The 12,399-nt window shown below is 40.1% G+C and overlaps 1 protein-coding gene across 2 annotated transcripts; it reads left to right on the top strand.

The window, feature by feature from the left end:
* The first annotated feature begins 816 nt into the window (after positions 1 to 816).
* On the top strand, positions 817 to 12,055 carry LOC145218315 (mannose-P-dolichol utilization defect 1 protein-like). Of its 2 annotated transcripts, XM_080085724.1 has the most exons (8): positions 817 to 894; positions 1,053 to 1,136; positions 1,403 to 1,468; positions 1,721 to 1,853; positions 1,938 to 1,998; positions 2,794 to 2,937; positions 11,290 to 11,472; positions 11,700 to 12,055. In XM_080085724.1, the coding sequence occupies exons 2-8, from the start codon at positions 1,073 to 1,075 to the stop codon at positions 11,742 to 11,744; spliced, it is 696 nt and encodes a 231-aa protein (XP_079941850.1). In that variant the 5' UTR covers positions 817 to 894; positions 1,053 to 1,072; the 3' UTR covers positions 11,745 to 12,055. The 2 variants fall into 2 exon arrangements, with proteins under 2 accessions (XP_079941850.1, XP_079941849.1); XM_080085723.1 differs by lacking the exon at positions 817 to 894 and having other exon boundaries at positions 901 to 1,136.
* Positions 12,056 to 12,399: the final 344 nt, after the last annotated feature.

Genomic DNA, 12,399 nt, shown 5'->3' with positions numbered 1-12,399 from the left:
GGAAAACGGGATCTACTAAGCGTAACAGCATAATTAGTGACTTCATATATGGTTAAGAATATATCGAAAAATAGTTTTTTTTAATTCTTGAATGGTAATTTCTGACAGCCGTGGTGTGGTGAATACGAATGGTTCATTTAATTGAATCAAATAATAATGATTAGTAGTCTCCACTCATTTGTTTGTCACACGCGCACACGCATTCCTTTAAATCCAAATTTTACACCAGAGCCGATATAGTTTAATTGGTCAAATAAATCCTGCATGGGCGATCAGTGGGAATAACCAAAGTCTGCATAAAATTAATACTTTGGGAATAAGTGAAGGTTAATCAGCGCTGCATGGTGTGCACTTCAAAAACTGAAACCGTTTATCACTTACCAAATTGTGATGCATTCTGGGTCAATAACCACGAAATATGGGATGGTTGTAGAACACGGCCAGATGCAATCACTTTTTCTATACTATAATCCTGTTCCTTTTTATGGAAAACAGTGGGAAAACCTTGATGAATTGCAAATATTTAACAAACATAATATTGCATGGATGAATGGCGCATCCAGCCAACAGATAAATTCCACGTAAAATGTGAAAGTTTTGTGAACACCGCAAAAATTTTTAAGGTACGTTACACAACTTTTAAGCTATGTAATCATAAAATTTAAAAACACGCTTGCAAAGTAATATTAAAACTTTTTTGCAAGTAAGATTTAATGTATTAATTTGTATATATTAGTTCTATTGACGATTTTAGTTCTCAAAATAGGAATTACTGAATAATTTTATCTAAAGATACTTATTATGGGGTTATTGTACCTAATGGTTAAATATAGGTTCAGATTTTTTCGCTTGATTGCTCCAGCACATACCGGACCGGTCAACCTCAACCAGAGAGTGAGCAGCATCACTTAATTCACTTATGTTTTATGCTTGTTTTTATAATAGTTTTGGATTTACCTGTTCAAGCTGTGGTTTTTGTCCACGTAGTGATTTGTTGTTAGCCGCAAAATACCAACATTTTACGAAATTAACAACCCAATTTGCAACCACAGGAAAATTGCAAAAGAAAAACATGAATGCACTTATGTCAGAAGAATGCTACGAGGAATTCTTTTACAAGCTGAATTTCTTCCATGGTATGAGATTATAAGTTCCTTAGTGGGTTTCCAAAATGTTTGCCCATGAGCTTTGTATGTTTTTGTTACTGTGTAGGTGAGCAATCTTTACTGCATTGTGTGAGTGTTGCATTGAGTAGCTGCAATATAGAAATTTTCTGAACTTTTTCTGAACATTTAAGTGATTGTTTTTAGACTTATTTTATCTGTTGCAGCTCAAATGCACGTATAGTATCGTATACCATACAGCAACTAACATATCATCTTAACATGGTTGTGTTTTTCAGGGGATTGCCTTTCAGCACTTATTAGCAAAGTCCTTGGTTATTCGATTGTGGCCGGAGCAGTTTTGGGTAAGTGTTATTGATATATCCCATTGCGAAGAGAGGGCACTGTTTAAGAGTAACTTTCTATTCTCAAGATGATATCTTGGTTGCACAGAAATTAAGTAGCAGTAAAAAAAAGCTTATGCACTTTGTTGATTTTATATTTAACCCTAAATACATTTGTCAGAGGCATAATTTTTAAATTGAAATACAAGAGGATTTTATTGCTTTTTTGTTTGTATTTTAGTGTGTAAACTGTCAATTTTGGGATGTTTTTAGTCAAGGTTCCACAAATTCAAAAAATTTTATCTGCTGGAAGTGCGAAAGGTCTTAGCTTTACTTCACTTCTTTTGGAACTATACGCTGTTACTTCAATGTTTTCATACAGTATTGCTAAAGGTTTTCCATTCAGGTACTTACTTAACACAACAGAACATTTTCTTCTAGCTACAAAGCCTAGATAAATGGTTTAATATTATCTAATTCTGTTTTGCAGCACATGGGGTGACTCATTTTTTCTTATGCTTCAGAATATTATGATTGGTGCTTTAATTCAGGTACGTAATATTGTTTCAGATATTTGGACTGCACCACTTTTCGCTAATTTTGTACTAGTTTGTGCAAGAAACTAAAATTGCCAGAATTTTACAGCATCATTTAGCAAAATATGGTGTGAGATAAAGCTATGTTCAGTTACAAAATCAGTTCTTTAGAGTTGATTACTGTGTTAAAGGACTGATTTTGTTGTTTAGTTGAGTTCTACTTGTAGGTCGTAAACGAAAACTTTTTTGTGCTGAAATACACGGTAAAGTTTGCTACATAATAAACTAAAGTGGGTGCTGGTGACTGATAGAAAAAGTTTTTCTGTATTTTTAGGCAGATTCCTAGTAGTCATAAAATAGTGTTAAGAGTAAAATTAGTTGCCAAATTGTGAAGTAGGAACATAGCTGGTATAATGAAGGTAAGTTTCAAGATTGCTTGAAAGATGCAGTTCATGAAAGAGTAAAAGTTTGTGTAAAAATTTTGAAATTTGTTGCAATGCATTGAGCCTCTGAATCAATTTCCCAGATTAGTAATGCAAGAAGTTCAGGTAAGCAAAAATTAAAGAAAAAAATTGGAAAACCACAGTCATATATGGAAAAGACTTTTTATCCTGAAACCAGAGAAATGAATAATGGAGGTAATCAGCTTAAAGTGAGAAGTGTGATTTTTTGGGAAAGACAAAATCAAGCATTGAAGATCACATTTCAGCCCATTGAAGAACACTTATTAATAAAAGTACAAATAAAAAATGTTTAAAAACACTACATACAATTGCAACCACTGTAACTTCAAATAATATTGCTTTGCAGCATTATAAAGGCAGTACAAGTGGAGCAATTGGATTTGTTGTTATTTTTCTTGGCATTTTGGGTGTTTTGATGTCAGGCATAACACCGGTTTCTGTTTTGGCTGCACTTCAAGCAAGCAATATGCCAGCGGTTGTCATCAGTAAGGTGAGAACAGTTTCATTGACGTATTTTATCAGCTTTAGAGCTTATAATTTAATATAATGGTTTTGGATTGACAGTTCCCTAGACTGTAAATGTAAATTGTCACTGACATTTAATGAATTTTGACAAAGTATGAGTGTGTCAAGGAAGTTCCAATTTTGTGTTGTGGTGTTGTCTATTTTTGTTTGTGGCTCGAACTCTCCCAATGACTTGCAGCTACATTTTTGGATTTGACATTTTATGTTTATAGTTATATATTTTTTATTGAAGGGTTTATAGTCATTAATAAGGAGTTCTAAAATGCTGTGTGAATTGGGAACCCCGATCCCAACTCCAATAGCTCTCGACTGTTACCTGTTTTTCTATTTTCAATGAATAAAAATTCACTTTCTGTCCTGAAGTATGGGCAGAAATATTTCCGTGTGATGACACTAGAGAGCCACGTTATTTTTGACCTTGTCTATGCGTAGGAAAAGCGATGGCCAGCTGGTGGCGCCAGTGAATAACAAAGCACTACGTTGTTATCTCATAGTTGTAAGTCGGGTCGGGTTTAGTTTTTAGTTTAATTCGAATTCAACATGTTTGATTGGTACCTGACTTTACTTTTGTCCATATTTGTGTCGCCAAGGTTTCGGGCTTGTACTTTTTGGACCCGTCTTTACATCTGAATATACCCGTCGTAAAAATTCGTATACCTCTCGTAAAAATATTTTTCGTATCATCGTAAACCGAATAAGGGCTTACATTAACAACTGTTTTTCGTCCAAATTTAAAAATCACTGTTTGTCGGTGACAACACATTGGAAAAAAATGTTCGGAGTGGAAATAAATAGGTTTTTGTTCCAAAACGCAACTTACAAGTTGTAATTATGATCAACAAACAAATCACTGTGCACGTGGTGATACAAAGGCAATTGGGGAATTGCTAGGTGTAGTCTCAAACTCAGCGTTCTTTTATAAATAGCCTGTCCTTCGCTTTGTCTTCACATTTGTGTGGCAAATTTCCTAACGCTAGTAATCGGTGGCAATTTCGGCCGGGATTTCACTGCAAATTCAATGGACGATCATTGCTGGCCAATCAAACACAAGTCCCCGAGTTGAAAACCAACGCTAGTTGCATTGTAATGGCCATTTATAGTCCAAACGATGCCACAAAGGCGGGTATTTGTTACCCACACAGTTTCAATCGCATGCGAATGTAGCGGGTCCAAATTTTCCCAGGCGCCTTAGGGATCGCCCCGGGTATTCATTCACGTCCGTTTGCCCTAAAGTTCTTCCCAGGGACCGGTACCTGCGTGTTTTTATGCTTGTTCGGCACGCGAATACTTTAGCATCTCGCACAACATCACTCACTTGCCGGGGTTGATAGGTCACGCATGATCACGCTCTTTGTTGCGTCAGTGTGGGGCATTGTTCGTGGTTTAGTGTTCCCGAAGTGTATAGCAACGATGGCAGCGAGACGACATGTGATACCTGAGGCACGAAGATTAAATTGTTTGCCACAGGACTTTCCGTGTCCTTTGGTTGCATTGTATGCAATTCCTAAAGCTGCATTCAACTCAAGCTTGAAACGAATTTCTCATGACGATTTCTTTTCCCTTCCCTTCTGAATTTAGAAACTATAGCATTCAGACATGTGTAATCCTACAAACTATGTTTTTACAAACAAAAAACTGTAAAAAAATTGTTAACAGTGTTGTTGGAATCGTTTACTCGAAAAAAGTATTAGATTGTTTCTATTTTTTTATTAAGGCCGTAATCGTATGGAGTGTTGTGTTAAATGGTTATTACGAAACAGCTGGATAATTAAATCATCAGATGGCTATCAAAACTCTAAGTTGAACCTGGCTAAGGCATTTTGGTTAAAGACCTTGCCCAAGTCTTCAGCATTATAAGTAGGAAACAGGCTTTCGCTCGTGAAGTAGCCATTCGGAGTGGAGTCTCCGTCATTGTGGGGCCTCTTGAGCACGTGCTTGTCCCAAATTGCACTGAGGTTTGTGTCTTGTGCACTTGCTCCCTGAGCGGGTTTGCCAATGTATTGAGTGGTGGTTGGAATTCCATTTAACTTTATGTTGTTTAGCCGCTTGTGATTGCATTTTTGTCTAGACTGCATCTCAAATGTTGCTATTCATGATTAGCCACGTGGTTCTGATTTTTCACAAGCAAAACCACTAAGTAATACTCGACTTCGATCGCATACCGTTGGTGGCCATATGCCGAGTAATAAACGCTACGTTTGGAACCTGTATTTTCGGCATAAAGCTATCATAAAACTTTATTCGTATTTTATGCACCTAAACCTATAGTGTTGTTCCGAATCGGTTTGATTTGTTTTGGCATACCGGTTGAAATAGTTTGGTCATGGATTTGCTCTAGTGTTGACAATAACGACAAATCGAGTAAACTTGTATTCGCACGATTCTTTTATCCTATACCAAATTATCATTTTTTCGCTGTGGGAACGTTATGCCTAGCTTCGCTGTGTCACATATATTTTGGTAGCACGGTGCTAGCAACATTTAATCTTCATTTTTGTTTTTTGTAAATAAAAAACTCTTCATAGCTAATCTGGTCAAAAACGTATTTACAACATTGAAAAATTCTTGTACTGATCTTTATTGGGGCGGTAGAATTCTCAGTAACTTTGGCAACCCATGAATATACCAGTAGAAGCACCCATTCCAGATCCGTCCCGTTCCTCACATTACACATTGCCTAATGTGCATAACGTGTGTGGTCTTGCGTGTCCCGCGGATCGTCGCCGAAGGTTCGCGACCTGTCATCGCCACTTCGACCCCTGCAATCTCCCCCGAACTAGTCCATGTGTAAATATAAACCCCTCTTCCCTGACTCTCACGATTTCGCGCCTGCAGATTGATTTACTGGTTCCAGAGCGTTTTAAGATGTGTACTTTGGACGGGGTGTTATCACACACCCCAAGTGTTGATATTTTGATGGTTTCTGCGTGGATCTGCCCAAAGTCAGGGGCACTTAGTCTGCGCACACTGGTGGGTCGTTGCGGTCGCTAGCATTTCGCGACCTTCATTTTTAGCTCGTGCGATTTGACAGCTCTAATGTACCATGCTGACTGACACGGCCACTGCTGTTGGCTCCAGTCGCGAGCCCGACTTCATTACTTGGGTCGCAACATAGATCTTTGTGTTATGTCGCGCGCGCCATAGCGATGCCCCCGTGCGTGACACCGCATCGATCCATCTGTTTGTTTGCGCGCCCTGGCCCCCGTTCCCCACCCTTCCGCCCCCACTGCACACCGGTACTTGTGGCGCCCCATTCAAACGCGCCTAGGCGTAGATCCCGTGCTTCTATTGTTCTAAGCGCCCGCCGCGGTGTTTTTTCCCTGGGACCCGTTTCCAAGTTCCGTCGCCCTGCAGCCGCGTCCCCTTCACCCCCCGCCCTCGCTGCGTCTTTTGTTCGCGGCAGGCAACCCCTGAAACATTATCTGTTGTGGCCAATTGCCTGTCAATGCGCAGGCTCTTCTCGCACGCGCCGTTTCTTGCCGTTGACGAGAGCTAATTGGTCACTGACTGCCTGGCGTTTTTCCCCCAAACAGCTGCTATATGACAATGCGACAAATTATAAATTTTTACATGCCTGTAGTATTTACGAATATCTTTCTCTGTGCCCGTCTTTTCTGTTGTTTTATCTTTTACAGAATTGGAAATTATCAAGTCAAGTTAACACGCTATAAGTGACCTGTACAAAAGGCTGAACTTCCCCGGGCCAAAAACTTACAATTTTGACAAATTTTAAAAATCCGAAATTGTCCAATTGAACTTTAGGTGGTAAAACTTTCCACCACCATACAACACTTACACTGTATCGGCGTTTCGCTGCTCTCACGGCCTTATTACACCCCCCTTAATTTAAGCCCAGGGATCCATTGCTGTTACGAAGACGAGCATGTCATTTGCCATGAGGGTAATAACAGTTTCCCACTTGCCCTAAATGGCCAGGTTTGTGCCATGTGTCGTGACAGGCAGCCAGTCCTTTCTTAGCCGCGAAACGTTGGGTCAATTCTCCTTCTATACTATCTATCGTTAGTCATAGGGGAGCGCTCTTAACGGTATGTGCAAAGGTTCATGCCGCGGCCTGTTTGTAGGTGGGTGTGTGCAACGCTTCATCGCCACAGGAACTGAATGACGGACACGCTTATGTCGTCAAGTCAAGTGCCTACCTTCCTTCACATCACTTTCAAACGTCTTTACAAGACCTTGTGTCGAACGCGTAATGACTTTGGCCAAGCTTTGTTTTTGACTCGCCCACTAAACCGCACTCTATTTTTGACTTTGGAAGGCTTTATGCCCGTTATAGTTCGCACGGCAGGTTGACGATAAAAAAGTAAAAAATCGAGACGTTCAAAGCTGTAAAACATGATTAAAAAAATAGGATGTCGTCTTGACTCAAAATTACAACAAAAGTTTGTTTGTTTCGCAACTTTTTATCAAATCTCTTTACCTGACTCAAGTGTTTGTAAATGGGTGTAACTGGTGTAGCCCCACTGATAATAGCGTAAGCACTTTCCGAAACGTTTAAATAAGAAAGCATGTCGTTTCCTCCGTCTATTTCGGCCGTTATATGTGTCATTAACAAAAAGTTATGTTTAAAAATAGCAACCGAACGTGAGCACGTGTATGTTAAAGTGTTATAGTTTTCGCAAAAGTCTCTGCTTTTGCAAGATTTGATTTCGTGCGAAATCAATTGCCCCTAGGAGGGGAACGTATCATCTCACCCCGTTGCCCGACTATAATCTTCAGGGGGCTTGGCCGTTGTGAGCATGATCGTTCGTTGCACAGCATTTACCCCGCTAATGACGTAACATCTCTGGGTTCCCACGCAAAGCTATAACGACTGTTGAAATGCTATGGGCAGTTTGAAACAGACGCCTTGAACCGCTCGTTACGACGTTATTTACAGATATTTTGGTGACCATGTGCGTGTTTTGGTATTAAAAAAGTGTACAATCAACTACTGCAAAGTGCTTGTTACCCAACGTAGCCAAATCATGTTAATATCACCTTTTGTGTGTCGAAAAAGGTGATTTTATATTGCGTATAATCATAATGTTTAGTATTTTTCTGAAATTAATGTAAAGTTTTATGTAAAAAAATGTAGGTTATGTAACAGCCCAAAGGTAATATTACTTAAAAGGTAACAACAGTAGACCTACGTTTTCCCGTTCCTTTTTTATTAGCCCCATACTTATATACGCACTGACGAAGCATGGACCTTAATAACGAATTTAATCCGGCGCCACTTATATCCCGTTGCCATGACGACCGCTTCCCGTTGCTCAGGGAGCTATAGGGCAGAAGTCTCGCGTCATCGCTAACTTTCGCGTTAGACGATGATCTGGTGGAATTAAAACTTACCTGGCGCCGCACCGCCATCTTGGAAGCGTTTAATCAAGTCCTCCTTTCCGCCTTTGAGTCATTTAAGTCTGCTGGCCTGAAACAACAGAGTACCCCGACACGCTATAGAAGCGCTATGATGAAAGGTTTGCCCCCCTTTTCTCTGCTGTTTACCCTGCTTTTAATGGACTGCGAAAACTCGCGTCACTACAAGGATCACACTCTCCCAACCTCTGTCTGTTATTTGCATAAACTTTCGGCGACGTATCGTCCGTGTAAACTGTTTCGCTCCAGCTATTTGATGTCATCGTTCATGATGCCTTTGCCCGGTTTATCGCGTGGAATCGTTTTGTTTTGAGTATACGCTTGGGACTTGTTTGTAACGACCACTGCACCGGGAAAGAAAACGGTTACGTCACAGAGAATATTTGTGATGAAAAAATGTGCTACAGTGAGATTGTAATCGCGAAAATTAAATCACTTCTGAGATGAAGTTTTAGATATTGCGCGGCCGATACTATATAGGTTTATTTCAATTCACTTGGTCAACAACATTGGTTACTTCGTTTTTTTGGTACATCTTATGTCCTATATTTCGGCGTACAAATGTTTTTGGGCTTGTACGTGGTTTGGCCGTACTAATTGCAGACACACTCTTCACACTTTTTTAATCTCGGCAACGACTTTTAGCATCCTGTTGTACTCGACAGTCAGTACGAATTCCCACCCTTTGCTTCATACTTATCCTATGTTGTTTTATCCGCTCCTCATATCTCCATCCGGCGAACTACAACACGCGTGGAGGCTTATCTCTGCTAACGATTTCTACACAACTTCGCTCCTGCTCCCTGTTCCCTTCCGGGCCACGTCTTGTGTGGCGTCGATGACATAAGGCGATTAGAAGGGGCACATACGAGTCCCTGGCGCCAGTGGGCTCTTTGCTCAGGTGCGTTAACGCTAAATCGCGCTTTCCTGGGCTCGTTTTTAATGGATCGAATCGCGGGCGCGACTTATATCAGGAAAACGCAATGGTACCCTTAGAAGACGGCGTCATATACCGAGTGCGTGTTGTTCTAGTCGCGACTCCGTGTTTTTATCGCGATATTTGTCACCGCGCCTTATTGTGCTACGCCTGTCTTGAGTGGCCGATACACACGCGCGGTTTCGTGTCAAATTTTTCGCGACCCCGCCATCCATCGTTGAATGTTTTCACGCGGGCTACGATCACAGCGAAAAAGCTGTGGCCTTAACATAAACTTTGTTATAGATAGTCAACTGCCCGCGACTGTGTGACTTTTTGACTTGTACAAATACGAAACGGACAGGAATGATAAATAATCACCCTAATGACTTGCCATAGAATAAATACACGCTCATTAACCGACAATATTTTTTTGTTTTATTTATTGTTTTTGAACCGGAAGCCAATTTCCTTTACCGATATGCCGAAATCATAACACAGGCATATTGGAAGCCATCAGTGCGTTTTGCCTACCCCACACGATTCATACTACACATACTGTTGAGGTTCTTCACAACAGGGTCTATTTTGGGAGGCAATTTTCGCGCAATTTCGTCAAAAGGCCGAATCGCGTTTGCGTTCGAAATGGGTGCTCTCGAGGCCCGTCTTCCCCACCCCTTCGAGGTTCAGTGGCAGTGCTCACCGCGCCGTGACGTAATTTGAGACGAAACACGTGGTGAGTGACGTGAGCAAAAATATTACGTTTCCCAGCTCGTGTTGCGCAGTTCCTAATCATCGGCACCCGCTAATGCATTCGCTCCAGATGCGAACGTGCGTAAATGCTACTTTTCACAAAATGGTGGATGTCACTCATACGCTTGCAGAATCCGAAAGTAGCTTTCATGTTATCCATTTACGCTGGTTTACCCGCACAACAGTGTTTACTGATTCTGTCAAAGATGGTGTGTTTTATGATTTAATTTGTTTCTTCAAGTTACCAGCCTGATAGCAATTGATATATTCCATAATACTTTTTGGTGCATGCTGATGGGCAATGTTTCAAACTAATAGGTTTTAGAAAATGTTGCGCATTCTTCTCGAGATCTTAGGGTTGCCCAATGGGATGTGTGGTAGTCTATTGTGTCCTTCATTTTTTTGGCCGCACGATTTCTATTCAAATCTTGTTTGATATTCAAAATCACATTGTTAAAACACTAGCCGCATTACAACACAAAAAGACTGCGGTTTGTCAAGTCGCAAAATTTGGTGGTCCTCGTCACGCCCGAGTGCACTTGATAAGGTCACGTGACATGGTATCCGGCTTATGAATATTAATAAATATTATTTGGGCGCGACCGGGTGCAGAGCCCAGCGCTGATCAAGTCGAAATATTTATACGACCAAGAAGCCGTGGTGTACTTAATATGGCGCCGCGTAACGCTTGGATTGAACTCATATCGGGCAATGTTGGTGGGGCGTGTGTGCTAATGGAATTCATGGTGTGTTGAAATCTTGAACGCGCTGCATTTAATGTAAATATAGCATTTATGCGCTGCTGGGGTTATGTTTTTCCAACTCTGAAATTTCTAGCAATGTCGTTGGTATAGTTTTGTTATTATTTTAGTATTTGCAGAAACGCTTTTAAGAACATGTTCCTACTTAACAAATCCTATCCCTTCTCACCTAACCTTTAAGACAGTAACATACTTATTGAAGAAAATTGTCATTCAACTGGTGTAATGCTAAACAAAATTGTTTTTCAAGAACCTGTATTTCTGCTGACGTTTCTTGAAACCTAGTATTTTGTTTAGCATCACACCAATAGAAGGACAATTTTGTTAAATATGCAACCTGATGGACGAAACGCTTATTCACTATTTTCTATAACATACTTCTTGTCGACACTACCGGACACTAAATGTTTGTCACAACTTTACACTGTCAAAAAATACATTTAGAAGACTACAGTAGTATGGATGTAACATTACACGCTGACTGTACGAAAATGTTCTACTTTTATTCCAGATGATTCAGGCGCTTGACAATTACAGAAATGGAACCACTGGCCAGCTGTCAGCTATTACTGTATTTTTGATATTCGGTGGATCAATTGCGCGTATTTTCACTTCTATTCAGGAAACAGGCGATCAATTGGTGATCATGAACTATGTTGTATCCACTATATGCAATGGTATAATCGCAGCCCAGGTAAATAGATTTATTTGTCGCTTAGGTTTTGTTGGTAACTTACCAAAGCATGTCTATTAATATTTTCTAATATTTTCATTTATTTCCAATTTTTATGAAAATTGCACAAAGGCTAACATTTTTGACTCAGTTTTATTTCAGGAAAGATCTTGCAGGTTTTGCATCCCATATGTTGATTGGTAAAACAAACTTTTCAAATTATGACCTTTAAAATTTTTCTTTTGCAGATGGTCCGCTACTGGAACGTCAAGCCTAAAGCCAAGGCTGAATAATTGCACAATTCTTTGCTTGTTCTGCTACCTGCTAAGCACTTGTTATGTTGATTATTTCTTGTGTTGATTCAATTCCACTGATTCGGTGAAAGTTTACCTTTCTCTTGATTTGAAATCACTATTTTACACCAGGAAAGGTTTACATAATAATGTTTTGGACGAAGAAAAATGTTGTAATCAAGATTTTGTTACCGATGCAGAATGCTTCAACGCAGACTGATGAAGCAAGTTGAGTTTATGCAATATTTTTATGGCGTTTTATTATATTTAAGAGCAGCCATATTCCAGAATAAACATCGCTTTTGTTGCAACGTGGCGTGCGAAACGATATGACTTACAACTGACAAAAATGGCGGCGCTTTCGTATGTACGCACCCGTACGCGATCGGTGCTTCGCTACGTACCTTGGCCTTTGTTGCCTGTAAGGTATATGACTGGTTTAAAGGTCTTAGGTTTCCAATTTTGGCATTGGAAGTCAAGGAAGGGCGTGTGGGTCTTGGCTTCCGTTTGAAAGGGACGGGAAACCAAGAAGAGGTTCGATTCTCGGTAGCGAAACAAAAACATCGACATGGCAAAAATAAAGCACACTTTGATTTACTTCCTATGATTCAGAAGAAATGTTTGTTGGAGTATTTTAATCCTTGGTATAACGTGA

Source organism: Phallusia mammillata, chromosome 3 (genome assembly GCF_965637545.1).
Source record: "Phallusia mammillata chromosome 3, kaPhaMamm4.hap1.1, whole genome shotgun sequence".
Taxonomy (NCBI): domain Eukaryota; kingdom Metazoa; phylum Chordata; class Ascidiacea; order Phlebobranchia; family Ascidiidae; genus Phallusia; species Phallusia mammillata.
This window is presented reverse-complemented; position numbering and strand designations above follow the sequence as displayed.